The sequence below is a fragment of the Gymnodraco acuticeps genome, unplaced genomic scaffold (genome assembly GCF_902827175.1).
Source record: "Gymnodraco acuticeps unplaced genomic scaffold, fGymAcu1.1, whole genome shotgun sequence".
Lineage (NCBI taxonomy): Eukaryota > Metazoa > Chordata > Actinopteri > Perciformes > Bathydraconidae > Gymnodraco > Gymnodraco acuticeps.
Window position 1 is genome coordinate 4384813 of NW_022991375.1, and position 26826 is coordinate 4411638.

Sequence of the window (26826 nt, forward strand, 5' to 3'; positions counted from 1 at the left end):
CTATTGTGATCCAGAAATACTACTAGGGTGACAGATAAACACAAAGCCTTCCGTGTTTATAGATTTTCTAAGATTATACACTGAATTTAAAAAAAAAAATGAAATTAATATGTGCATCCTCTGTCTTGGCTGATAAGAAAAAGTGGCAACCCGTTTAAAATATCTGGCTTAAAGAATTGTAATTAAACATCCATCTGTATACCATTAGGTGATGACAGCCCGTTTGAAATCCTTTATCTCTGCTAGAGTTTGTAACACCTTAACAAACCTTTTTGCAGCTCACAAGCTAAACTAGTGGACAAGTATTAATAAACAACACGAGGGGCTGGCTGCTGCAGTGACACTGCAATACCCCGATGTGTTGACAGGCCAAGATTTCTCACCTTGAAATTGCTGGAGTTCACCCATCCTGCCAGCTCGTCGATGGTTTTATCGAGCCGGGGTTTGTCCTGCTCCACGTCCGAGGAGCGGTCCGGATCATTCAGATAGTCAATGAGGTCCTGACCCACCTGCAACCTGCGGCTAACATCTTTCTGCACTAACTGCTGGTAAAAATAGTCCATATTGTTATGGTCCTCCATTGGGCACTCAGGTCCGTGTGGCCAGCCACGGAAGCCGGCCGAAGATAGAAGACAGTGGTCGGTGGGACGGGGTGTAAAGGACAGTGGAGGGGCAGAGAGACTGTGCGGTCTGGATTGCGTTTAATTTATGATTGAGGATCAGCATGCAATCCTTAAAAAAAAACGAAGAGATTATTTAATCCCACAAATCATCTCTGCCAAAAAAACTATACTTTGTATGACAAAGACGTTACGTTAGCTCGCTAGCTTACTTATTGTGCAACATTAGCAGCGAAGGTTCATTTAAAACTTAGAGAAAGTTCCAGAAATGTGTAATTGTAGTTGCACACAGCAGGTTTTCTTCAATATGCCAACATCAAAACAAGCCTGGCTAATTGTTATGCTAACAAAGATAGCACGTAGCCAGTTAGCACAGCGACCCAAACAAGGGTAGAGCTTCCCATCCGCTAGCCGGGCAGCTAACGTTATGATCTGCAGGCCGGACGCCTGGCTCCGCTCTTTAGTCCATGACCACGGGCTGAAGAGTCTTCAGAGCGGTCTGTTGGGTACTCTTTTAGCGGTAAAGTTGCACCAAACTTCAACAATAGTTGCTCAACTCCAGTCCTGCAGTACTGCTTTCTCTTTAGTCCAGGAATAATCGCTGCTGCCGCTAAACCCGTTAAGTGGCGCTGAAAGCTCGCGGCTACCGGTGACTGCAACCGATAAACGATCAGAGGGGTCCTCAGGCACCGCACAGCTAGCCAGTAACATGCCTGATCAAAAATGAAGAATCATGAAGAGTACTGTGGACTGCAATGTGCTTAAACAGTAAGAATATACTCATACTAAGTCAAATTATATGTTTTCAATAGTTATTGCTTGATGTTTTCTCTAATAAAATCATGAGTGAGACAGACCGCACTGTGTGTGGGTGTGTCTGCAGACTACACGGCCCCTGGGTGACATCTAGCGGCTCAGCGGTGCTGTGGTCTGTATTCAGTTTGCCGCAGTTTACTATAAAGTAGTCTCTTATATTGCAGCACTGTTAGATTAAGACAGTGGTGGGAAGTAACTAAGTAAAATAAACAACATTTTGAGTCGTTACATTTTCTGCTACAATATACATCTACTCCAGAGGCTAATATTTGACTTCTTAATTAACTACATGTATTTGAACTTGCTTTAGTTAGCCTATTTTCTATATCAAAACATAATCAACATATGTGTTATATTATTGATGTATAAAAAAGTATTGTGATCCCAAGATACATTTACAAACTAACAAGGCACATTTTAATTAATATATTTAAAAAAATGTATGTAAATAAATTAAAATAGGCCCCACATTTACCAGCTGTAAATCCAAAGTGAATGTAACGGCAACCACTGGGTTATAGGAGAAAATAATCTCACACTAGAGACAAAGCACATTTACTTAGTCACTTTTATTTATTCAGTTGTTTCTTTTTTTAATGTATTTCTTTATTTTCTTAAACATAAAACTGTTAAACAGCTGTCAGAGAGAGGGCATTAGTATCACAGCCAGTGAAGTCAGCTTTGTGTCCATCTGAGTCTTTTTTCAATCTTTCTGTCTGCTCTCCTTCTTAATTCCTATCCATTGTCCTGCCAATCTCCCCAGTTTTTGAGCACTTGACCCCACACAGCACTTGCCAGTCTCAACATTGCGAGCTGCTTCTGTTGTGTTTTATTTTCATTGCTTTGTGTATGTGGCATGACATTTCCCATAGACACGTTATTCTGCATGGCAAAACAGATCATGTTGAGGTTCTGAACGAGTGCTTGTTTAGAGTCTCTCAACCTGTTACCTGTTGGTTCTGGAGCTGCATATCACATCCCTCTTGTCAAGTGTTTAGTAGGATTCGACCAGTTGATTGCGGATCAATTTAATGCATTCGATTTGCCTAGTGCTATTTATGAACCATTTCTCATGTGCTTCTTCATTAAGCAACACATTATTGTATCCTACCTATCATCAGTAAATTGCCAATTACACAACACTTAGACTAAAATAGCTTTCAAATACACAAATTCCTGTGATTGTCAAAAAGTTTAAGTGCCTTTGCTCACATTCTCTAAACTATAATCTCAGTTTTAGGCAAATTTCCATTTTATTTTAAAGCAAAATTGCACCAAGGTGAGCCCTGATTTATGTCCTAGTGTAATACATTTGATTCATGGACGTCACAGTCCAGTCAACAACTGTGGGTTAACCCCAATTATATAAGTGTATTAAACTCACTCTGAATAGTAGGGAGATTGGACATCCACCGATGTAAACATGTTTGTCTGTGGTGCTAACCTAATCCAGGTTGTAAACAAATGCTTAAGTGGTCAAGTTGGAGCTAGCGCACAGGGCTAATGACAGGATTGGATCAGGGCCTACGAGCCAACAGAACCAGGCAGAACACATGAGGCCACACATCGCAGACGCATACACAGTCAACATAACGCTTTTAGACGCTGAGGGTCTGAATCATAGGTCCTTTTTTTGTTAAACAGCAACAGTTGCTTCTTTTCCATTTAAAAAAGAATGACGAACATAATCTTCCTCTCTGGATAAACAAGCATGGACAATTACAATAAGCATTTTAATAAAAGGAACTCATTTCCCCCCCAATCTTTAGTGAATTGCCATAAGTGTGTAACTTTTTTTTCCATTGCAAAACATTCTCTGTACAAACAGAATCTAAATCTCAACAAAGTTTCTCAGATGCACAAATGTCACATGTCCCATCCTATTATGTACTTCCTGCTTTCTCTCAACTCTTCCACACTACAGAGTTTAGTTGAATGTGCTGATCTTCTTATATCCAGAAAACCTGCCTTTCCCCCACCCCAGAGCTGCTCCCCCTCTGTGCTGCGTGTTTTTGTTCAAAGCATAATGAATCACAGGATGGTCACATAGAGGCGTCATGTGATTGTTGAGATGATACTCCGCAGAGAGCCAACTGTATTCCAAGATGACATTTTCGTCTTTTTTTCATTTTCAGTTTGAACATGATGCATGTAGTTCCACTTTTCAGACCCCGTCCAACACCATCTCCAGATGCAGTCCTTTTTTCAGGAGTCTGAGGAGTAGGATGGAGTGGAGAACTTGTTTTTGTCTTTACAGTAAGAGAGAGAAAGAGAGATAAAGAGAGAGAAAGAGAGAGTCCATCCATCCATGTTCTCACCACAAACCCCCATGCCCAAACCCCGGGCTGCTGCAATCCTTATCGGTGAGCACGAGGAGAGAGGAGGGGCAGGTTCAACTGATCAGGGGCGATCAGTCTATGTATTGATCAGTGATCAGGAGCAGTGAGTGGGTCCAGCCCCTCCTCTCCCCTACACCTACCCCAGTCATCCCCCTTCCCCCATCCCATTTCCGCTCGTATCAGAGCAGCAGGACCTGCAGACAGAGGTGGCCCCCTCTGGCCCTCCACTGTCAGAGGATGATGCAGCAGCGACACAGACGCTGGCCACCTCCGTGTACAGAGGGAGGGGGTGTCACTGGGGCAAAGTAGGCGTGGACCTTGATCTCTGGAAGGTGGGCCTGTGTAGGTAGGACAGAGGAGTGTTAACACAAGGAAATAAAAACAAACAAGAAAAAGGCACTAAAAAAGCACATCATCTGGATTTGCTTGTGTCCAGTCAACTGTTCTCCCTCAAATAAATAGTTCGGATGTAAATGTCAAGAGTAATAGAGAAGATCAGTACCACTCTGTACCAACCTCTCATCCTTTTCCAAGATGTTAAACTATATATCTTTCACTCAAATAAAAACTACTAATCGCTCATATTTAATCTCTTTAAGTGTTTCAACATTTACAGTTAGTTATCCATTTATGTATAAACGTCTCACTCTCTGATTTGACTGCAATTGAGAAATTGGTTCGGGCGGGGACCTGGCACTATATCTGTAAATGAATTACCACTGATCTAAGGTGTATGATTTTTAGATAAAATAAGGAACTCCCTGATCCAATTCCCAACTCATCATGTGTGATCAAAAAGCCTTTCGTTTGAAATATTTGCCCATGATCTCCACTGACCCGGATGCGTTTGATGCCAGCCCTGGTGACCTGCTGACAGTCGTAGAGCTCGATGCGCTCCAGACGATGGCAGCTCTTCAGGTGCTCCAGAGTCACATCAGTGATGAGGGGGCAGTTGTCCAGCTCCACCACAGTGAGGCGCTCTTGGCCACAGGTACTGCTGCTCAGAGCTCTGATGCCATCGTCTGTGATCAGCTCGCAGTGGGACAGGGACTGTATGGGACACAGAAAACATGGTTGTAGACACACATAGATGGATTAAAGCTCCAGAAGCTGGTACTGCAGGTGTGAGTGTTTACCAGAGCTTGGAGGCGAGGGCAGTGAATAGACAGCTGAACCAGGGTGTTATCTGTCACCTGAGGAGAAGAGAAGGTTGATCAACAAACTCTTAACACATGTCTGGACAGTTAAGAGTCTTAAATCACAGTTTTATGGAAACATTATTGTGTCTTCTTTTGTATCCCACTTAAATGTTTCTACCTTGTCAAACCTGGAAGAAAAAAAATGGTTTTAATATATAGTGTTATTATTAAAACATACATTAAATTGATAAAAAGCTAAAATGAATCCAGGTTCAACATAGATAATGACACTAAATAAGGAAACCATAAATCGTCTTACCAAAATACATTCTTCTAAGTCCATTTTTTCAAGCTCATGACAGTTCTGTGAAGAGAAATATGAATCATCCAATGATACTTTAATCAAATATCAATGTGATGGGGAAGATTAAAACAGAGGGTCACAGAAAAGAAAACAAAAGAGACTCACCCTGGCCAGCACGGTGAACCCAGCGTCCGTAACGTGTGAGCATCGTGCAGCTTCAAGGATCCTGAGGACACAGTCGCACACAAAAACATGAAAAGGCTACTTGAAGTTTATGGTTCAGTATGTTGTGGTAATCAAAATCTTAACCAGCAGAGGGCGATTAGTTTGAACCAGACCCGAGACCTTGTCTGTTCAATAAAATAAATAAAAAAGCTTTTGACAATGTGTGGGACCTTTTTTCCTGTGCTTGCTCTGATGAATCTATTTAATTTTAACAAACATATGGAAGTCCTGATGCAAAGGAGACTTTCTGTTAATTATGGCATATTCAAAAAGCTAAAATTATAAATATGTATGTTGATCTTGTCTGTTTTGGAGAATAAAACTGAGAAGAATATTTTGTGGATATTGATATTGAGCTGTTGGTGTCCTTGTGAAGATTGGTGGGACAGCTTTTGTGTGTTTTCTCACTTGAGTCGGGGACAGTTGAGTCCCATTGCAGTGAGGGAGGCGTCAGTGATGTTACTGCAGCCAGACACACAAAGGATCTGTAACCTGTGGCATCCTCGGCACAGACTGACCAGGCCTTCATCCGTTATCTGCTAGAGGCAACAGACGAAGAAAACAAATTACAAAAACAAGGAGGCATACAAAAACATTCCTCATGCTTTATTATCGCCCATCCCCCATCCCACAACCAAAGCTTTCTCTGACCGTGCAGGACTGCATGTTGATGGTGGTGAGTTCTGGGCAGTATTTCTGAAGGTGTTTCAATGCTCCGTCTTCCAGCTGGGTTAAAAAAATTAAAGCATATTATTGGTAATCAAACACCTGGATCAATATTTGTTATATGTTTCTGGATTTTTGTGTGTTGTTAGGGAAACATTTCCTATATTAGGCCCTTGTTTTAAAATGTGATAAGCCCATTGACATGCCACACTGTTATTTGTGAGCCCCAAAAGATAATTCAAGGAGGTTTCACAATATATATTTTTCAGGCAAGAACGATTTATGTTTGCATATATAGTTTGCCCTGGATATTTTAGATTCTCAGATTCAATGGAAGTGCACAGACATCTCCCCTTTTTCAGGAATGTGAATACACCTCTCCTGTGATTTTTACTAGATCTTCACGTAATCTGGTAAATTAAAGTTATTTGTTTTTTGTAGCTTTACAATGTGTTTTACAAATGATCCTATAGAGAAGCATAATGTGAGCTCTCTTCACCACCAGAGGACCCTGTTTACAGTACATTTCGATTAATCACTGTGCTCTGGTAGCAGGGAACACAAAAGTGTACACATTTTATGGTTAACAATTGGTCAATTTTCATTTGATGTGATTGATTTGATAAGAGTCGTGTATGGAGAAGACTGAGGAAGAAAGGTAGAACAGTGTTAGATTACATATTAAAAAGAGGTAGGACTTTATAAGTATTCACTTCTCTCTACTCCTTTATGAGCATTACATACTTACTTATTTTTGTTTTTGAGTTTGCTGTAGATGCCTGTTAAGTATTCTTGTTGTGTTTTTTTTACTTCTTTTTTTTCAATGTTGGAAATAAAAATAAAAATCTAATATAAATACCCACTGAAAGAATAAATAACCGTACCTGTGTGCAGCCTCTGAGGAACAGTGCTCGTAAACCATTGCAGCCTCTAGCCAGAGCCTCAATGCCGTCACGTGTGATCTGGTCACACCAAGACAGGTTCAACATCTCCAGCATTCTGCAGCCATCGCTGAGCATATGAAGAAAGAGACCAAAGAAACAGGACGTGTGAACCAAATGAAAATGACCATATTGTTACATTTATTGTGGGAAGGCGTATGCAGAGAACATAGTGGTTTTGAAATATGGGTTTGGTTAACCAGGGTGTGTGGGTGCTACCTGAGGGCCTTGAGCGAGTGGTTGCTGATGGAAACACAGGAAGTGAGATCTAGCTGTTTGAGTTTGTAGCAGAACTTGCTCAGGCTGAGACAGGTGCTGTCTGTGATCTTGGTGCAGCCGTTGAGGTTCAACACTTCGATGTTTCTGCAGTTTTGCGCAAATGTCCTGAGAGACAGTGGTAGAGAGGGAGAAAGGGAATTACACAAGAGTTGCTTCATTGATTAAATAAGAACTGTGATGCTGGGAGCTGCTCAGGAGCCAATTAACAGAGTAATCTTCAGGCCCTTAGGGGGTTGCTGTTGAGCTACTGTATGTTTTTTTTCTCCGAAGAACAAAAAACTTGTACTTATGGTACTGTAATGGATATCTTCAAGTGAAACCAAGTGAAACAAGAGGTTCTACGGTATCATGTAAAAATATTAGACCCCCATTGTTATTCTTTTGTTTAGTTCTTGTGTGTGTACACAGTGAACGTGAAGTGAGATTAAACGGAAGCAAAAAATAGAGTTTCCCCTGGGACCGAAGAAGCCCAAGCTGCTTAAACGTTAAATAATCACACTTAATACATTAACATAGTTACATTAAACAACAATAGCAATAAATCAAACTAATGAGACAATGATATTCTGGTACATGTCAAAGCAGAAGCACACTTGTTTCATCACATTGAATGCCAGATTGACAATGACAATCTCACTTCATGGAGGCATCTCCCACGCTCAGGCAGCCCCTGAGGCTCAGCTGCCTCAGGAAGCCTCCGCAACGCTTCGAAATGTTCTCCACCACCCGACCCTGAGAGAGAGAGAGATGGAGAGGGTAATGAGAGGGAGAGAGTGATATGACTTGGTCCACAGGACAGAGGATCAGCTGTTACGTCACAGTCGGCACCAAAGCCTACCGACCCCGAGTTAAGCCTTGGGCTGGATAAAGCTACTCAACAAGCACACACGTGTAGCACGTATACAAACACACACATACACAAACACAGTTCATTGACCCACTTCACGCTTCCTTTTATTCTCTCATAAAAAACACCCCACACCTCAATGTCCGTCTGGAAGTTGAACAGGTCAATCTTCTGCCAGTTACTGCCGTCGAGGGCCAGGACATTCCACGCCTGAGAGGGTGACAGACAGATTGTGGACAGAGTCCGACATGTGGGTCAGACAGAGGTGGGGGGGATGTGAATGGTGATCATAATATGCAGGAGAGATGAATAAACATAGTGAGTCAACCCCTATAGTTTACTCTGTCTAAATATTAACTATGACTACTTTCTGGGGCTTTTGTCATCGCAATGTCAACCTGCTTTTTTGTTGTTGTATTTTAGCATTACACTGAAAGCTAAATAAATCAAAAGAAAGATTATTTTAACTTCTGTTTAATTGTTGTAAGTATTATTATTCAGTATTATCAAATATGGAATATTTTCTTCATACAGTGCAGCCTTAACACGTTCTGTTTTTGTTGGTAATGGAGAAAGTGTACGAGTTGCTGTTTTCACTCCTATATCCATCCGTCTAATCTAAAGGTGTTTTCTCTGACGTATATCATCGTTACCTGGAAATTATTTGATTTTGGAATGTTGGTCAGACAACAACAGAGTCTCGGAAACATGCCCTTTGGCTCCAAGAAATTACAATGTTTTTTTCTCCAGGTGTCTGATATATTGTATTCACAGTAATTTAGCTTTGTCACAGGCGGAAAGAAGTAACATTTTCCCAATAGAAATAAATTAATATGAGAAGCAGCCACCATAGCTCTGCATTCACAGCCCAAGTGCCAAGCCCTGAAACCTCAATCAAAAAAAAACGTTGAGCTGCAGTGCACTACAAACAGGGGCCCATTTACAACTAACCAGCAGATGGCACTATGTTATAGACATTTCTAAAGAATTTGGTAATGGTAATCCGGTTTCAATTTCCATCATTCCATTAAAGGTGGGGTAGGTAATTTTGGAGAAACCAGCTCGAGTGCGCTAGAATTAGAAAATACACAGCTGGAAGAAATCTGCCACTTCCTTACAGAGCCCCTCCTCCAACACACACGAACACGCACATGACCAATGAGGGCACGAGATAAGTTTGTGCACAGATGGAAGGCTGACAGGCAGGTAGGCCATCCAGTTATTTTAGCCGGGCCGGCTCAGATGATTGGTCGTGCTTTTTACAGTACTACGGCTTCCACAGATGAAATGTTGTTATGGATTTTTTGTCAAAGCACTTAAGATATTCATTGCTATCGGGATGTTAAGAGCATTCCATGGAAGATAACAAAAAGTGTATCTCGAACCGGTTTCTCAAACTTACCTACCCCACCTTTAATTAGAATCACAAAATGCAATACTTTAAGGAGGATGTGAGGAGGTTTTTAATGTGGGAGGAAGTGCTTACCTTTGATACTTGGGCACACCTACACAGTGTAACCACATCTAGATAGGAGAATATTCTAAAAAGAAAGACAAAAAAAGCGCATGAGTTTTTCACAATCAACCTCAATTAAAGAGGTCAGTTTGTAACTAAACTTTATATCTGAACATCTTTTATTCTGTGTGATTTTATATGTGTGTGTAGGAAACAGAACAATCCCCTGTGGTGTTGGTTGGTAGCAGGAAAGCCCCACAGACGGGCAGTGTTTGAGCTTTGGGGCGGTCGTCCACAAAGGGCTTCATGCAGCCGGCTACTGGGTCAGCTCAATCCATTAATCTGCCAATGAGTAATCTCTGGCACTCAGACAAGCAAGGCCACGGACAGACAAACTTACTTACATATACAGAAGGACCCATGAAACCAAACATGTATGCATGGTCTGAGTTCCCGGTGATTAAAAGGTTACTGCTCAAAACGTGCCTCATCTACACTCAAAGAAATAACTCATTGGATTAACTCAATTTTATTGTTGGCAGGTTTTCCATCCAATAAATATATGTGGCACAAACTCAAACTAATGGCATCCATGCAGTATAATGTAAATGAGTTAGTCCAACTCAAATTTTTCAAATAGAGTTTAAGTAAAATGATAACATTACCTTTATGAATTTAAATAATGCTAGTCCACCTAAATCCTATTTAATTAATTGAAAATGAAATAATGAGGTTAAATATAATTTAATAAAAATGTGTTACACATGATAGAAAACATGGTTTAGTTTTTTTTATTTTTAAATTCACATTATTCAAAACAATCCTCCATTCAATACAGTCTTTTTAAAATGAATGAATTCACACTGAAAGATGAAAAACATTTCTGAAAGATAATACCATTTTTAAAATGGCAGAGAAATGGAACTCCTATAATTAACTTACAAATCTCCCTTTGCCAAATACAATGAATACAATATAACAGGGGTATGCACTGCTCTTCTAACAGGACAATAACACATAACATAAAGAGTGCACTGCAAACACCAACATATGGAAATAGTGTTACAGTGTGTTGAAACAAATACAGAAAAGCACAGAACAAATGATTGATATAACGGCTCAATCTGCTCTGATTAGGAAACTCGTGAATAAAATGACAACAATGAACTCATGAGTCACTTCTTTTTCACATTTCAATCGAACAACTTGATCTTCAGACTTTCGATTTTACCATTCAGCTTGTGCCCATCCAGATTCATCACTACCTTCTGCATGAACTCGAAGGTGTGTTTGAGGTTGTCCGGAAAGCTCAAATCCAGGGCATAAATAAGTCCCAATAGCATGACAAACCCCACAATCACGCTGCCCAAGTTGTCCATGACTATATTGCCTTCGATGACAATTCCCACGTCCTCTGGCTGCCCATCCACATCTCTTTGAAGTGTGTATATGCCCATGACTGTGTTTGCCATGTCCCTCTTGGCATCTTCAGAGGCAGAGGCCTGAACAAAGACACAAACATACAACATATGTGTTAACTAAAACCTGAATTACTACATTTTATAGAAGCAGATTTACTTATGTGGCTCTCCTAATTGATCAAAACAGTTTTAGACTAACCCTCTGGTATCACTCAAATGTACTACCCAATCTGGCCACTCAGGATAAAAATGTCCACTTTCAAAAACTTGAATGATAAAATGATATGATACAAATATTATATTTAAATATTTTTCCCCCACACTTTTTGGGAAGTGTGGGAACATTTTTTAAATGGACAATTAGGGTAATTTGTACAGTGTATTCGAGACCGATTAGAAAAATTGAAATTCCAAAAAGTATCTAGAAAAAACACAAAATCATTATAGCCAAATCTGATGTGAAAAATTACCAATTTGGACAAAAATGTCCGAGTGATACCAGAGAAGGTTAGGACCTCCAACACAGAACTAAATTAAGCTTGAAAGAAAATGTTTGCATAAATAAGTTATAAAGATATATTCCTGTATGTTCTGTTTGATTATCAACGTTATCTTATTTATTAATTCAGGTATTATTTGTTTACGTCCCTACTTAATAATGTAATTTGTTGTTATTCCTGTAGTTAATTATGCATTTACCTACTTATTTCGATATGTATTTGATTATTTATTCTTTAATAATTTATTTCCTTGATTTATGTGATTATGTAATTATTCCTTTAACAATTTAGTAATTGCTGCATTCACATACCTTTTTAAACATGAATCTATTGATTAATATATTTCAGCATTTATTTATTATTTTATTTATGTATTTATTCAATTATTTATAAGTTCTTACATATGTATTCATGTCCATATTTATTTATTCATTTATAGATGTATTTATATATAAATGTAAATATTTATTTCAGCATTCATTTATTATTTGTATTTATTTCCAGATATATTCATGTTTTAATTCACATTTGTATTTATCAATTGTATTCCTATGTTAATTTATAGATGTATTTATATCTGTATAAATGTATTAATTCACTTTTTTCTATATTTATTTTAACACTTGCCCGATGAAATTACTTCTGTATCTATTTATTATTATTTTTTTATTTCTGTATTTATTCATTCTTACATATATTCATTCCTATATTAATGTATAGATTTATTTATTTCTGCATGTATTTATGATATGTGATAAGATATTTAGATGTAAGCAGGGATAGGGTTGTGTGCCATATAATTTTCTTATTATAAATGTAAGTAATGGTGGTTATAATTGTGGGTAACACTGTTAACCAATACATTGAAAACATATTGTGATAAACATACCTGATACTCCTTAAAAAAAGAGTCTGGATCCTCGTTGAGGTAGATCGCGATGCTTCGCAGGATGCACCCCCTCTTGATGTGGATGTTTTCAAACTAAAGCAGGGGCGATAAATCAAAGACAATTAAGCACAATGCATGTGCAACAGAGCAGGTAGTTTACAACGTAGAGGGCTGTATCTGTCGTGTGTGTCCCTAAGCAGGACTCCTTACACCTACATTTCCACAATAAGCTATTGCCTTAAAAACACTATAAAAGCAGACAATTTCTTAAATGTGTTCATATGATCATGGACAAAAACAATACAGTGAAAAACGAGGTTCTCTGCATTTATACTAACCGAATCTGATATTGCAAGGGCTTCCTTGATTTTGTGCCCCTTCACTCCTCCTTTGGTCTTGAAGATCTTCAAGAGCTTGTCTGAGAAGTGGTCCAGCTGCCACATGAACTTTGATTGAAGTGGTGATGTTGTGATCCTCAAAAACTCCGCATTCACCTTAAAAATATTATTAACAAGCACAATACAACCAATTGTTACTTGTTAATTCTACTGGCTTTGGTGTTAGCTGTTTAGCATGAGTTTTGTATGTGTGATTTAAAAGTTTACTCCATGTGTCAAACGAACATGGGCAATCAGTATATGGACATGGATAGCGACAACTGCCCCTTAAATGTGCATGTGTCTGCCGGAAATGTTTTAACAACAAATACCTGCTAGCTAGTTCCAAACTGCAGTGTTTGCACTGCCACATGCATAACCTGAAAAAGAGAAAAAAGAGAATTAGCAATTGACACTGAACAACTGACAATGTCACAGATCAGCTTATGCAAGTAATGTGAAAGTAGCCGTGTACTTACCATAAATAAGAGGTTGCCCCAAGATGCTTGTTAATGCTGATCAAACTGCAAAAGACAACATAAATATATTAGAGGTGTGATTAAAATGCTTATATATTTGAATTTTCACAGACAACACATAATTGCCTAAGATTGCACAACCCAAAAAAAAAATGATAACAGATCACACTTTAAAATTAAGAGTCTAGTAGACATGTTTTATAAAGCAGGCCTACGTTTCTGCACAACTCTGGGTGCCTGCTTGTGAGTGAGGTAACCCATACAAGATTCACATATATATATTATCTCATTATTTATATTAAATATTTGGCAGTAAAAAACTAAACTCAACTGAACTCCTACAGAAACGAGTGGCTCCGCCTGTCCTCCTCTGCCTGCACTAAGGCCAGGAGAGAGATGGACAGACCTGCTGAGCTTTATGATAGAAAATGGCGGCGCTTACTCTTTGCATTTTTTGGTTGAATTTAAACTGAATTTCGGTGTACTGTGTTCAATGACAATAACGTTAAATCGAATGTAATATAATCTAATGATCTCCATTATCCAGTATTCAATGCTAACCGTATCTAGCAAGCTAGCTAACAAACCAGTTATCCAGCTAGCTAGCTTTACCTCGTGCACTTGAATTACTCTTTGCATTTTTTGGTTGAATTTAAACTGAATTTCGGTGTACTGTGTTCAATGACAATAACGTTAAATCGAATGTAATATAATCTAATGATCTCCATTATCCAGTATTCAATGCTAACCGTATCTAGCAAGCTAGCTAACAAACCAGTTATCCAGCTAGCTAGCTTTACCTCGTGCACTTGAATTACTCTTTGCATTTTTTGGTTGAATTTAAACTGAATTTCGGTGTACTGTGTTCAATGACAATAACGTGACATCTAATTTAATATAATCTAATGATCTCTACTATCCAGTATTCAATGCTAACCATATCTAGCAAGCTAGCTAGCTTGCTGTTTAGACCCAACTAAAAACGGAGCAAAATATAACACGGTGGTTTCAAATATTCTTGTCGATATAATGAAAAGGCATTAGGCCTACTTGGAAACAGGGAACATTCTAAACTACTAGAAAAAACAAATACTTACCAAATAATAGACTTTCCACCGTCAGTTTCACACCGTCAGTGTTAGACAAAAGGCGGCAAATGACAGAACGGATCTTGTGCATGCGCAAAGGTGATGTGCAAAGGGGCGGTCCCAAATGAAAACAATTCATTTTGAGTTGCTCTGTCTTAAATACATTTAATAAGTGAATTGATTAATGTAATTTGTGTTACACTAATGAACTATACTTAGGTTTATTTCTTAAATAAAAATATTTAAGTAAAGTGAAACAATTATTAATGTGTCAAGTCTAAGAAGGGCTTGAATCGTTTTTTTGAGTGTATGGAAAATGTGAGGTATTCAGAGAATTGTCATGGTGCCAAAGCTTTGAGTGCAGCTGGGGTCTGAATGTCCTTTTAACCCTAGGAAACAGGAGCTGGCCATTGTCTCCTTCATATAGAGGCGGACAAAGGCTGTGTGTTTTGATGTGTATAGGGTCAGGGCATGTTGGGACATGTTCCTATAATCTGTACTGGAGTTTTGCATCAGGGAGTACATGCACACAATTGACAAAGCAATGCATAGACAAACGGAAAGTAACGCACACTCACACATTGAACACAAAGTCCTTGAAGTGATTGCGGAGAACCAGAGAAGCTGACCAATCAAGCAGGCCCTTATCGATCACCCTTCTAACAACTGGTTAATGGCTGTGACGCTGACCATTGATTGACTGTTTAAATCAAACAGCATCTGACTTTCCATTATAAGCGAGAGTGCGGCCTTTTACTGACCACCGAAGTATTCAGTTAATCATATTCAGAGGGAAGCAATCCGTCAGTCTGAGTCCTGTTTGGAGTTCTGTTAACCCTATTTGACATTTGCTCTTGATCACTATAAGGGCCAAATACCTTGGCTAGTGCAATCAGAATTGTTTGTGAAGGTGATATCAAATGTGTGTATCGACCCAGGGATTTAGACCTGGTCCAACATTTATTGGGTTCTTCCATGGCCCATTTTACCGCCCATTAGATAAAGTTTCCTTAAAAAACAAAAAGGACCTCCTTAGTGGAAGTAATACAAGGATAATTGTTGAGCAAAGCCCTGATGTTTAAGATAAAGATAGATTGTTGTAATCAAATGCATTATAGATGCATCAATGACTTTTTCCACAACCAAGGATTTACAACAATAAGGCCAAATCAGAGATAAAACATCAAGATTGTTTACCTTACTTAAAACAAGAAAGCCCCAATGTTGCCTCTCACCAGAGGCAGAACAGAAAACAAGCTTTAGATTACTTCGTGAAATCCTGCCTATTTTTCTGAAATGGTACGTAATGGGATTTGAATGGAGTGTACTTCCATTTGTGGACATAATGTAGGCCTACACCTGGCTCTTCAAGCACGACGAGATAAGAGAGTCAAGTCTTCGCTGCGAGTCTCATGCTGGTTGTCATAGTAACTCCAGTCAGACATAAATTTGGGAGGTGGTGGCGGTGGTGGGGGTTGCTGAGTCAGTGCTTCTAGTTAAGAGTACCCAGAACCACTCTGAAGTCTCCGAGCATCATCTGTCAGACAAGGATCTTCTATAATAGCACGGCACTGTTTACAGTTTAAATCCATGCTGCACTGACCTAGATAACAGCGGTGTACAATGCACCGCCTGAAAGGCAGATAAAATGTGAAAACAAGTCAGGTACCCGGGCTGGCTCACATTAAAACGTAAACAGTAATGCTAATAACAACGTTAATTAAACAAATTAACAGGCTAATTAGCAAGTATTGTCCTACTGCAATGTACCTGCCAATGCATACCAAACAGGTGATCTGCTCCAGTGGTTTCAAACCTGTTTTTGGCAGGCGACATCTCAAAGGAAGCTGTGTCTGTTGGCAACTCTATACAGGTCACTTTATGTGAATGAATTACTAGCAAGCCGCAACTATCAGATTTGAAAAGTGAAGTGCCTTAAACATGCATCCTTTTAAAAGGCCCAGCAGGGTGCAACTCCTCGGGTTGCAAAGAAAAAGCAGATTTGATTGAAGTCTACGAGAAAATGATCCAACCACATGATTTATAAACATTTCCCTGGTGAGTTTATGTTCTTATTTGTGTCGTGTTTGAATCAAAAACACTCTAGCTTCTCTAATGTAATGTTCTCGATGTTACGCTTATCTTTGTCACATCCACATATTTATTTATTTGTCTTGCAAACTCTTAGAAGTGGTATCAACTAATCTCCTATTTATGACTTTGTTTGCAAATGTCTAAACACAGATGCATCCTTGCATTATATAAATGCACCAGGGACAACATAACGTCACTCCCTTTGTACCATGGTGACGGGGCATAAGAAAATGATAAAGAAAGAAAACAAATGGCTTCAGTCAACCCACTTTCCATGGTTTGAAAACAAGATGAACTGCCATAACAATGAGTCTTCCTCACATCTGATGTTCTGCAAGTGCCTCAAAACAGCACATGTGACACTAAGTAATGTGTTGTAGCTAGAGAGTGCAGTGAGACTGTGATTTTCTGTCCACCAGTGAAAGTAGTGAGGGTTGTAATGGGTGTACTGGTAGTCTAGAGCAGTGGTTCTCAAACTTTTTTCAATAATGTACCCCGTTTGAAAAAAAAATTCAGCCAAGTACCCCCTGATCAGCGCAAACACAATTTGTTAGGGAAAAAATGCCTATATAAAGAGGTACAGTACAGTGCTGCACCATCAGAGTCTGATTTATTAAAACAACAACATTGTAACTGAGAAACACTTAAATGCTACATTTCAAACCATCACTAAATTCATGGCAAACCCATTAACACTGAGACGACATTAGTTGTATTGAACTGATCTTTTAAAAAAGTTGCACTTACAATTTAGAGAGAAACATGGGCTTGTGCTTCACTGAGGATCTTTGTCAATCTGTGTGACAGCGAGGCAAACTGCAGTTATTACACTTCGCGTTTTGAAATATGTGTAACTCTGTTAATTATAAAACCCACACTGCTCAAACTTCGTTACTTTTCCTAAAATTGGTATATTTATTTATTTTGGCGTGGGGAATGAAGAGAAAAAATATATGAACATTTTATGAGCATGGGATTTTGACCCCTCATATAAACATATGCATAATGCTGCGCTATACTTTGCGGCCACACACCGTTGCCAAGCAACGCTTATTGTTTAGGTGTCCTTTGATAAGCAGGCAGTCATATAATTAACTAGAACTAGCTAGATCTGATAGATTTGGACATAAACGCGAGTGAAGTATAACCGGACGCGAGAGAGAGAGAGAGATCAGATCAGCTGCTGCTGACGGAGAACACGCAGCTCTGCATGATAACAGCTCCGCCGCTGTGACGGACCGTTGAGTGGAGCAAAATACACTAAGAGTTAGACCTAACACACTTAGCTAGTTTATCTACTCTGGAACTAGCTAAACTAGTTATAAATATATTTATTCTTTACTGTCGGGTCACTTATTACAGGTTCAGCGGGCTGTCAGGAGAGGGAGAGGAAAAGTGAGCACCCCGTTTATTTTTCCCATGTTATTATCCAGAATTACTGTAAACTTATAAAGAAAGTAGTTAATCTACTATTAGTAGTTTGTTTAAATGCATTACTTATGTTTTTTTTTTCATTAACATAAAATAAATCTCACGTACCCCCTGCAGTACTCCAACGTACCTCTAGGGGTCCGCGTACCCCCATTTGAGAACCACTGGTCTAGAGCACAGCTGGAGCAGCACTGCGGAATTCCCCACCAGCTAAGACAAGCTATTTTTTTTTTTTACACACACACACACACACACACACACACACACACACACACACACACACACACACACACAACACACACACACACACACACACACACACACACACACACACACACAACACACACACACACACACACACACACACACACACACACACACACACACACACACACACACACACACACACACACACACACACACACACACACACACACACACACACACACACACACACACACACACACACACACACACACACACACACACCACACACACACACACACACACACACACACACACACACACACACACACACACACACACACACACACACACACACACACACACACACACACACACACACACACACACACACACACACACACACCACACACACACACACACACACACACACACACACACACACACACACACACACACACACACACACACACACACACACACACACACACACACACACACACACACACACACACTGAGGTCAGGGTTACTCATAAGCTGTACAACGTGTGTGTGTGTGGAGGGGGGATGTTGATTATTAATAATCTTACCTAAGAAGAAGCTCTTTGGGGAGCTTCTTGTTAATGGGGGCTTCATCGCTGTTTGAGAACACCTGCAAAGACACACAAGATAAACAATGAGTGTGTGTGTGTTTAAGGACACAGAAAGAAGACAAACTGTAAAAGGGACAAAAGAGACCAAAATAAAAAGCATATTACCATAAAAAAAAATAAGGGAACTTTATCTTTATAAATATATATACAATAATTTTTCTGTAATGGAAAAGACGAATAATTCATCAAAACCATCGAAACTTTGAATGTGTAGGAGTATGACAACATTTAAAAATATGTACCATTCCTTAAATAAAAACATACATTATCAATATCTTTACTATTTCTGATGAGGAAATAATACAATTTATTTAAGCATCAGTAATAAAAAAAAAGACAAAGCTTCATTTGGCTTTCCACGTCCCCTCCTTACGAGCTTATAATTCAGTTAGCCTGGTCAGCTTGTTGGCATGCTTATCTCAATTAGTCTACCACTGAATGTCTGGCCATCCACACACACACACACACACACACACACACACACACACACACACACACACACACCACACCCACACACACACACACACACACACACACACACACACACACACACACACACACACACACACACACACACACACACACACACACACACACACACACACACACACACACACACACACACACACACACACACACCACACACACACACACACACACACACACACACACACACACACACACACACACACACACACACACACACACACACACACCACACACACACACACACACACACACACACACACACACACACACACACACACACACACACACACACACACACACACACCTTATTAAAGTCAGACCTCTCTGTGTGAAGAACAGAGGCAGATCATTCTCGATCAGGTGGGTTGTATTCAGCCATGAATTTAAATTACATCCAGCACCCACATTCGCTGTGCCTCTGCAGACACGCATCCTGCCAGTGATACACTTGTATCCTCAAAGACTCAGAAACCGTATCTAATGAGGGGGAACTCCCTGCTGTTTCACAGCCAAACACAAACGCTGAAATGTAAAAACACAAAAGGGGAGCGAGGGGAAAGGCACAGGAGGCATAAAGGTTGAGTCTGAAAACGTCTCAGATCCAGCTACCTCCATGACAGATGCAGGTTTCTCGAAGGAGAACGTAATAAAGAAGAGAGAAGATGGGAGAAAAGGGAAGGAAGGGGGAGCAGGAGGACGTAGGAGACGCAGGCAAACAAAGAAATGTTGCGACAATGAGGGGAAAAAAAGATGTACAAAAGTCATTATTGAATTGAAGTGAAATGTGAGGAGTGTGAGGAAGGAAGGAAGTAAAGGCCATTTGAGAGGAAATGGGGCTTTAAGACAAAAAGAGGGAGTTGTCCAGTCAAGGTCCGGCAAAAAATTAACTAAACTGGTTTATATTTTAATCTATGCTCAGGTAACAACACAGCAGACAAAGAGCTTTGAAAGAGATCCATTAACTACATCCAAAGATAGCTCTAGAGTCTAGGTTAAAGTCAAAACCTTCCATTGGTTCCCACATACCCCTGTATTAAAAACCACATTGGGGCCAACAACCTAATGCAGGCTCACCACAATCTCTGAATAAACGCTTTACAATAAAGCTTTTATCTTCATGATGTGACTTTCAGTTTCAGTTATATGTAGAACCATATCAATTGATTTACCTGAGAGTAAATTGACCTTAATTGAACAATACTCTGCGTAAGAGACAAAGCCTGCAGTGTATTGACTCAGTGTCTCTCTAAAGCCGCAGGATTTAGGACTACATTTAGACTTAATTCCAAACCATCTCTGTAACACATCACTCACCTTTGACCTTTCCTTAAACAGACAGACAAACTGAAACCTGCTGGGCTTCATATAAGGTACATAAAATGGTTTGATCTTGCAAAAAGGAAACAATGATTGTTACTTTGTAATGCCTTCTAGTCATTTACTAATCAGATTTACATTCAGACATTTCAGATTACTGCTCAAACGGTCATTGAAGTCATTTCTCAGGGAGAAATACAAAATATTTGCTGGTTCAAACCCGGCTACTATTTACTGTTTAACCTTATTAAGGGCTGCCAGTGACAATTGTTTCAATACAAATGAATCTGAGGATGTGATTCATAGAGCTCATCAAATATCCTGTTTGATGAAGTCCCAAAGCTAAGATATTCAGTTCCCTTTGAAATGAGAAAAGAAAAAACAGCAAATTCTCACAAATTTGGAAAGCCTTGGCAACCAAATAGTTATAATAGAGTTCATGGAACATGGCTAGTTTAATTCAAAACCAAGGACTTTTTTAACATCATACTTCCCTTTCTCCCCCCCATTAGCTATCTGCCTTTTCACTGTTAACTGTCCAATAAGAATACACTTGAATGAAACAGATGATAACCAGTGGTCTAATAAACTAATCATTGCAGCGCTAATAACGTACACTGATATGGTTTTTGACTGCTGTCATAGCTAACTTTCATTATTATTTATAGACTTAACCAGTAATACATTTTAAAGATCTATAAGTAGATAATACAAATAATCTTTACTGATAGCCCTATTTCATATACATCTTAATTCTATGCCAACGGGCAGTGAGTCAAATAGTTGTGTAACCTAATCCCCGATGGAGAAGTAGTGTAGTGGAACGGCATGAACAAAGTATTTGGTGTGTGATCTCAGCCACAGTTATGACATTATGACACCAGGGTTCATCTCTCGTACGTGTGCTTCATTAAAAGTTATCACCTCAGGACGCTGGTGCCCTCGTTCCCTGTGCCAGGGGAGCAGCATTCCCAAGCAGGGAGTTCCTCTCTAAAGTCATACTCCTATTCCTAGACGGTGTACAACCATGCGGAAATTTGGTTTCTGAACTTGCATGTCTCAGGTTTAAAGTTGCCACATGAAAGCAACTATAAATAAATTAGATATGGGCCATGTTTTCAATCTGTGGCCTTCATAACAACAACACCAATGGGCTTGTTCTTGGTGTTTTTTTTAACATCATCTCAGGTGTGCATGGTCAACTCACCAACCTTTACTCATCTAACACACAAAACAACACCCCACACTGATTTTTAACTGCGTCTAAGAAGCTTACATCTCTGTGGAGAAATCCACTGGCAACACACATCAGGGCCACTACCGCCTTCTGTTCTCATTCAGTCACACGTAGACACGTACGCTCATGCTACTGACAAGCTTACAGCGAGCTGAACACCTGATGGAGAAAAGTCGAGTACCATCAAGTCAAAGCCGAAAACACCTCAACAATGTGTGTACAAAATGTCAGATAACCAATGCTCACAGCTCAGACGACCCATAACCAGTTGGGCGGGAGATGATTTGAGGCTTGTACACCAATTACGAGGGTAATGGTTATTATTTTACTACAGGTAGTTTTCATAAATCAATGCAAATTAGCTCAAATGCCATTCAAAGCCATCTGTAAAACAGCATGCAGTAGTAGAAAGTAACCTAGTAGCTTACTCAAACACTGTGGTACATGTACTTTACATGAGTGATTCAGGTTCTTGATACAATACATTTCAGAGACAAATATTGTACTTTTCACTGCACCACTATCATTTGACAGCTGTCGTCACTGGTCACTTTGAAAGGCAACATTTTAAACACAAAGCAGATAACCATCTTTTTAAATATAAAACAACAAACCACATATAAAATACTATTATATTTTACCTCAACCTGGAACAACAGAAGATGCTACATACACAATAATGCGGATCATTCTGCCTACATTTTGACAATGATTTTGTAACGTAAAAATTATGTAATATTTGGAATGCAAGAATTGTCCTTACTTGTAGTACATTGATTTCAGCTTCCTAACTAAACGATCTAAATAATGTTTTACCCTTGCAGTTGAGTAGTGAGTTTGAACACAAAACACAATGTACAAAAGAGTGTGCACCACTGTCTGGTAGAATCATCTTGGGAAATGGAAAGGTTGTGTAAGGACATATGGCCAGTCATAGGTCTCATGTAATACACTATAACATCACTGATTATTGAAAAACAAAAGCACCATCTGTAGTGTGCCAGTGACTCTCAGAAAGCCCCTCAAAACCTCCTGAGACACCTGTCATTCAAAGGTACCAGGAGGTGTCACATCAGCATTACCTGCCAAGCCCAAGTGATAACTAATTTAGTGGGAATGCTGATACAGCATTCCCACTACTTGTTATGCTACGCACGAAATTCTTTATTATTCCGCCGGGTTATGTTGGCCGTCTTCTTCTCCCACATTCCACATCGTAGAAACTCCGTTCAAACATCAAAACGTTCAGCTCGGTCGGGAATCGATTGCTATTACTTTTCTCATTCATAACTTTCATAATTCCAGAGATATATCCAATAATTCATCAAATTGTTGACATTGAAGTCAATGGAGAAACTCTTCAGACTTGAAAAATCTTCATGCAACTTCAACTGCTTACTGTTCCTTCATACTTTCACTCAGAAACCTCATTCCAACTTTAAAATGTTACACATCTTTCTGACATTATTCATATTAAACAACATTGTTCAGACCTTGGTAAAGAGGCCTTCTTCAGATTTTAACATTAATGTGTATTGCGCAGCACGTTAACGCTAGAGTGTGTGATCTCAAAGCTAGAGTGGAGGACAGCTTGAAATTCGCCTTCATATTTTTTAAAAACCTGCCATAATTCCCAAACCCTACACTCCTGAGACATAATTTTTCATGAGAAACGTAGGAAAACATCTCGTAGCTTGAAAAATGAAAAATAATTATACAAAATGCCTCTTGAGGGCATGAAGTGACAATAACTTTCAACATGTCTCCATTAAACCCCATTGTAAATTCAGGCTGCTCTTTCCTCACAGTAGCAGCCGCACACCTTTAGTTAATCTGCCAAAAAGGCCACATTATGAACCAGAAAGTACACAAAAAGCACACTTCAGATGCTCAGAGTTCCTGACATGCTTCACGCTTTGAAATTTCACCGATATCTGTTACGGTTCTTCAACAAAATGTTCACATGTAATAGGTTTATCTCTCATTCAGAACAATGAAAATGCTCTCCTCTCACCGATTACTGCACATCACCATGGAAACCTTTGATCTCTGGACACGTCAGCTCAAATATAAACACCTGTGTCATGGAACACGATGATGTCATAACTCCAACTGACATGCTCAGAGCAGCAGACTTCAGATAATGGTCCTGCCCTCAACAGCTCTACGTCAATTATGGGGTGTTATCATATGCCGTTTCCATGGAAACGCATCCCTCGCCATAAAACACGATGTCGCTGTAACTCCAATGGACACGGTCCGATCGTCCCCCAAACTTTGCTTGTATATCACCGGCCCATGCCTCAACAGCTTTACGCCAAATCTGAGATCTCACCATAGGCTGTTGCCATGGAAACGCATCCCTCGCCATAAAACACGCTGTAGCTCCAATGGACACGGTCCGGTCGTCCCACAATCTTCACTTGTATATCATCTCTCCATGCCTCAACGGCTCTATGTCAACTCTGACATCTCACCATATGCCGTTTCCATGGAAACGCATCCCTCGCCATAAAACACGATGTTGTCGTAACGCCTATGAAAAGGGTCAAAACAGCGCCACACTTCAGATAATGGTTAACGGTCCAGCCCTCAACAGCTCTATGTCAATTATGGGGTTTCATCATATGCCGTTTCCATGGAAACGCATCCCTCGCCATAAAAGACTATGTCGCTATAACTCCTATGAAAATGTTCAAAAAGTGCTCAAACTTCACATGTCCAGCCGTGAAGACATCTACGGGACAGTTTTGAGATTTCTTCAAATTCCGTTGCCATGCCAACACAATGAAACACGGTTTTCGCATAACTACAGTGAAAATGCTCCAAACGGCCCAAAACTTCACAGGTTTGGTAACGATGCAGCCATCAACGCATCCAAGCATATTATGGGATGTCATCAAATGCTGTTGGCATGGCGACAGATCATTCGCCATCAAGTTAGTTCAAAAGTTTGCAATATTCTGCTGCTTTTCCAAGCCTTTTTACTTTCTTTTCTTCTCTCATCACACATTCAAGCCCCCAGTGTTCATGTATCATTTCAATCTAAATTCTTCACTTTCTTCTTACACATTACATTTCAGCATAGCAGTTTAGCGTCAGCAATTCAGCATAAAGCATTCCCACTAGCAATTTCTTCAGGAATTGCATTCTCTAGTTGAAAGCTGTTACACTGCTTTTTATGCACAACATGCCTCTCCTATCTGCAGCCCCCCTGGTGAAAGCATGTAACCTCAGGTGACTCAGTGCCAGCAGCAGCCAGCCTCGGCCCTGATATATCGACTATCCTCGGCCACAGCCCTCCTGTCCCGCAGTCCTCAGCTCCATGTTGTCGCTGTCTGCTGGTGCGGCAGGACAACAACAGGATTTCGGATTACCCTTGACCAGCAAAACGGCTCCTGACTGCATGTAAAATTAGGAGCACAGTCGACCATACACACACTTTGCTTATACAAGACTCCCACGTCTAGTAGAAACAAACAGTTAGTGGTCCACTCCCTCTGTCATACCTCGAACCGGCCCTTGGTGATACCGTTCATGTCTGCGGCGGCACGTCCCTGCTACAACCCGCAGACAACCAGTCGTTTGACGAATATTGTTTTTGTCGCCGTTTTATTTTTGGTCGATCGGGGAGTGTAGGGAGCCGAGCTGGAGCTGGGTCCTCACACCCTCCCTCCCCCCAGCCGTCTCCTGTCTCCGGGTCAGTGCGGAGGTAGTGAGGGTGGTGTCGGTTCGGCGGCCCGGTCTGCGGTAACGTTAACGGTCGTTGTCTCGGAGACCAACGGCTCCCAAGCCCGTCTCATCACAGGGCTAACCAAAATAACAATAATAACATGGACGGTCTGTCAAGTGACTTCACTTCCGCCTCTCCCTTCATCGAGTCAGCTGGCCCCAAATCCCTTAACTTTAAAACACACGGGAAACGCTGCGTTAATGTCCGCCTTTCTCTTTCTCAGCTTGTTCCCCGCAGCAGACGCTCGTGCAGCGGCTGACATGAACGTATTCCTCTTTTTATGTTTACTTGAGGAGATAAGGGGGCGGGCTTACGTGACGTCATTGCTGCGGGAAAAGCACGCGTGGTCGATTTGTTTTGATTGTGGGGTCTTGCGGAGATTTAGGGGAAATTACGATATTTTTTGGACTCGTTCACCGTGGTGGTCACGGGAAATACAACACAGAGAGGAGTGACCTGCCATGAACCCGTGGGTCCGATTAAAGGAAGGAAACACTCTCGTCTGTGAGGACGCCAGATCCAGGAGCCAAGTGTGTGTCTCCATTAGAGATGTGTAACACTGTCACACGGAGGCTTTCACCTGCAGACACACACATACCCAAACAACAGAGATCGACTTCTCTGTCCCACCTGCATTATGTAAACTGAGCATACTTAACAGTTCTTAACAGCAGCATAATAATGTCACTAATAATGGTATGCAAATGACAGTCCTGCATTTGATCTGCATGTTAAAACCACATTAATTGCAAAACAAATTTGCATTCCTGCATTTACAAATATAGAACAATAGTGTATGAGTGAATAAGCAAACGTTAACTCAGTTTTTAAGTAGGCTACAATTGCAATTTCCTTAAGGATTCCCTTTTAATGCTATACTTCAGTACAATTGAGATAAAAACATATAGGCCTAGTAGCCTACTGTTTAGTGCTCTACATTTATTTGAGAGCTACATTGCAGGTTCTTTTTCAAGTAAAATATTAAATTAGACAGCAATGATGCATAATAAATATTGTGTACACATACACATATATACCGCTTACATTTTCCAATTAGCACAACAAGTACTTCCTTTTGATACTAGTACGTTTTTGTACAACACGTGAACATGCTACCATTACTTTATAGTTATTGTAGACCTGTGGTACAGACAAAAATATACAAAATATCTTCATTTCGTTGTCAGCATTGACAGCTAGAGGGCGATCTAATGCAACTATGTTCATCCTGCACCGTTGCAATAAGGGGATGATCATTTAATTGGTATTGTTGTAATACATA

The 26826-nt window shown here is 40.0% G+C and overlaps 3 protein-coding genes across 56 annotated transcripts in view; all 3 read right to left on the minus strand.

The window, feature by feature from the left end:
- Window positions 1-1299, minus strand: part of clasp2 (cytoplasmic linker associated protein 2) — a 70709-nt gene extending 69410 nt beyond the window's left edge. For all 50 annotated transcript variants that reach the window (XM_034240898.1, XM_034240901.1, XM_034240896.1 and 47 more), the window contains exon 1: window positions 384-1299. In XM_034240898.1, coding sequence (XP_034096789.1) covers window positions 384-581 — 198 coding nt within the window. In that variant the 5' untranslated portion in view covers window positions 582-1299. The remainder of the gene's footprint in view (window positions 1-383) is intronic.
- Window positions 1-14692, minus strand: part of si:ch211-193k19.2 (uncharacterized protein LOC100034574 homolog) — a 1126861-nt gene extending 1112169 nt beyond the window's left edge. The window contains exons 1-6 of one of the 4 annotated variants that reach the window (XM_034241002.1): window positions 14396-14692; window positions 13299-13343; window positions 13152-13199; window positions 12781-12936; window positions 12443-12535; window positions 10127-11134 (exon numbers count right to left, since the gene is read on the minus strand). In XM_034241002.1, coding sequence (XP_034096893.1) covers window positions 10826-11134; window positions 12443-12535; window positions 12781-12885 — 507 coding nt within the window. In that variant the 5' untranslated portion in view covers window positions 12886-12936; window positions 13152-13199; window positions 13299-13343; window positions 14396-14692 and the 3' untranslated portion in view covers window positions 10127-10825. Of the gene's footprint in view, window positions 1-10126; window positions 11135-12442; window positions 12536-12780; window positions 13200-13298 lie in introns of those variants that run through there. The other 3 variants (XM_034241004.1, XM_034241003.1, XM_034241001.1) reach the window with 3 other exon arrangements.
- Window positions 1987-25855, minus strand: fbxl2 (F-box and leucine-rich repeat protein 2). Of its 2 annotated transcripts, XM_034240997.1 has the most exons (14): window positions 25321-25855; window positions 18706-18767; window positions 9663-9717; window positions 8312-8386; window positions 7967-8061; window positions 7270-7434; window positions 6994-7120; window positions 6095-6169; window positions 5852-5979; window positions 5384-5444; window positions 5234-5278; window positions 4912-4968; window positions 4613-4825; window positions 1987-4113 (listed from the first exon to the last, which is right to left on the minus strand). In XM_034240997.1, exons 1-14 carry the CDS (start codon window positions 25348-25350, stop codon window positions 4006-4008), a joined length of 1296 nt encoding a protein of 431 aa, XP_034096888.1. In that variant the 5' UTR covers window positions 25351-25855; the 3' UTR covers window positions 1987-4005. The 2 variants fall into 2 exon arrangements, with proteins under 2 accessions (XP_034096888.1, XP_034096889.1); XM_034240998.1 differs by lacking the exon at window positions 18706-18767 and having other exon boundaries at window positions 25321-25853.
- Between the last annotated feature and the right edge of the window lie 971 nt (window positions 25856-26826).

Coding starts and splice junctions, on each gene's coding strand:
- fbxl2 (XM_034240997.1), bottom strand. CDS start 25,350: ATGAACGGTATCACCAAGGGCCGGTTCGAG. Junction 18,768..25,320: donor TCACCAAGGGCCGGTTCGAG/GTATGACAGAGG, acceptor GTGTCTTTGCAG/GTGTTCTCAAACAGCGATGA. Junction 8,062..8,311: donor ACTTCCAGACGGACATTGAG/GTGTGGGGTGTT, acceptor TCTCTCTCTCAG/GGTCGGGTGGTGGAGAACAT.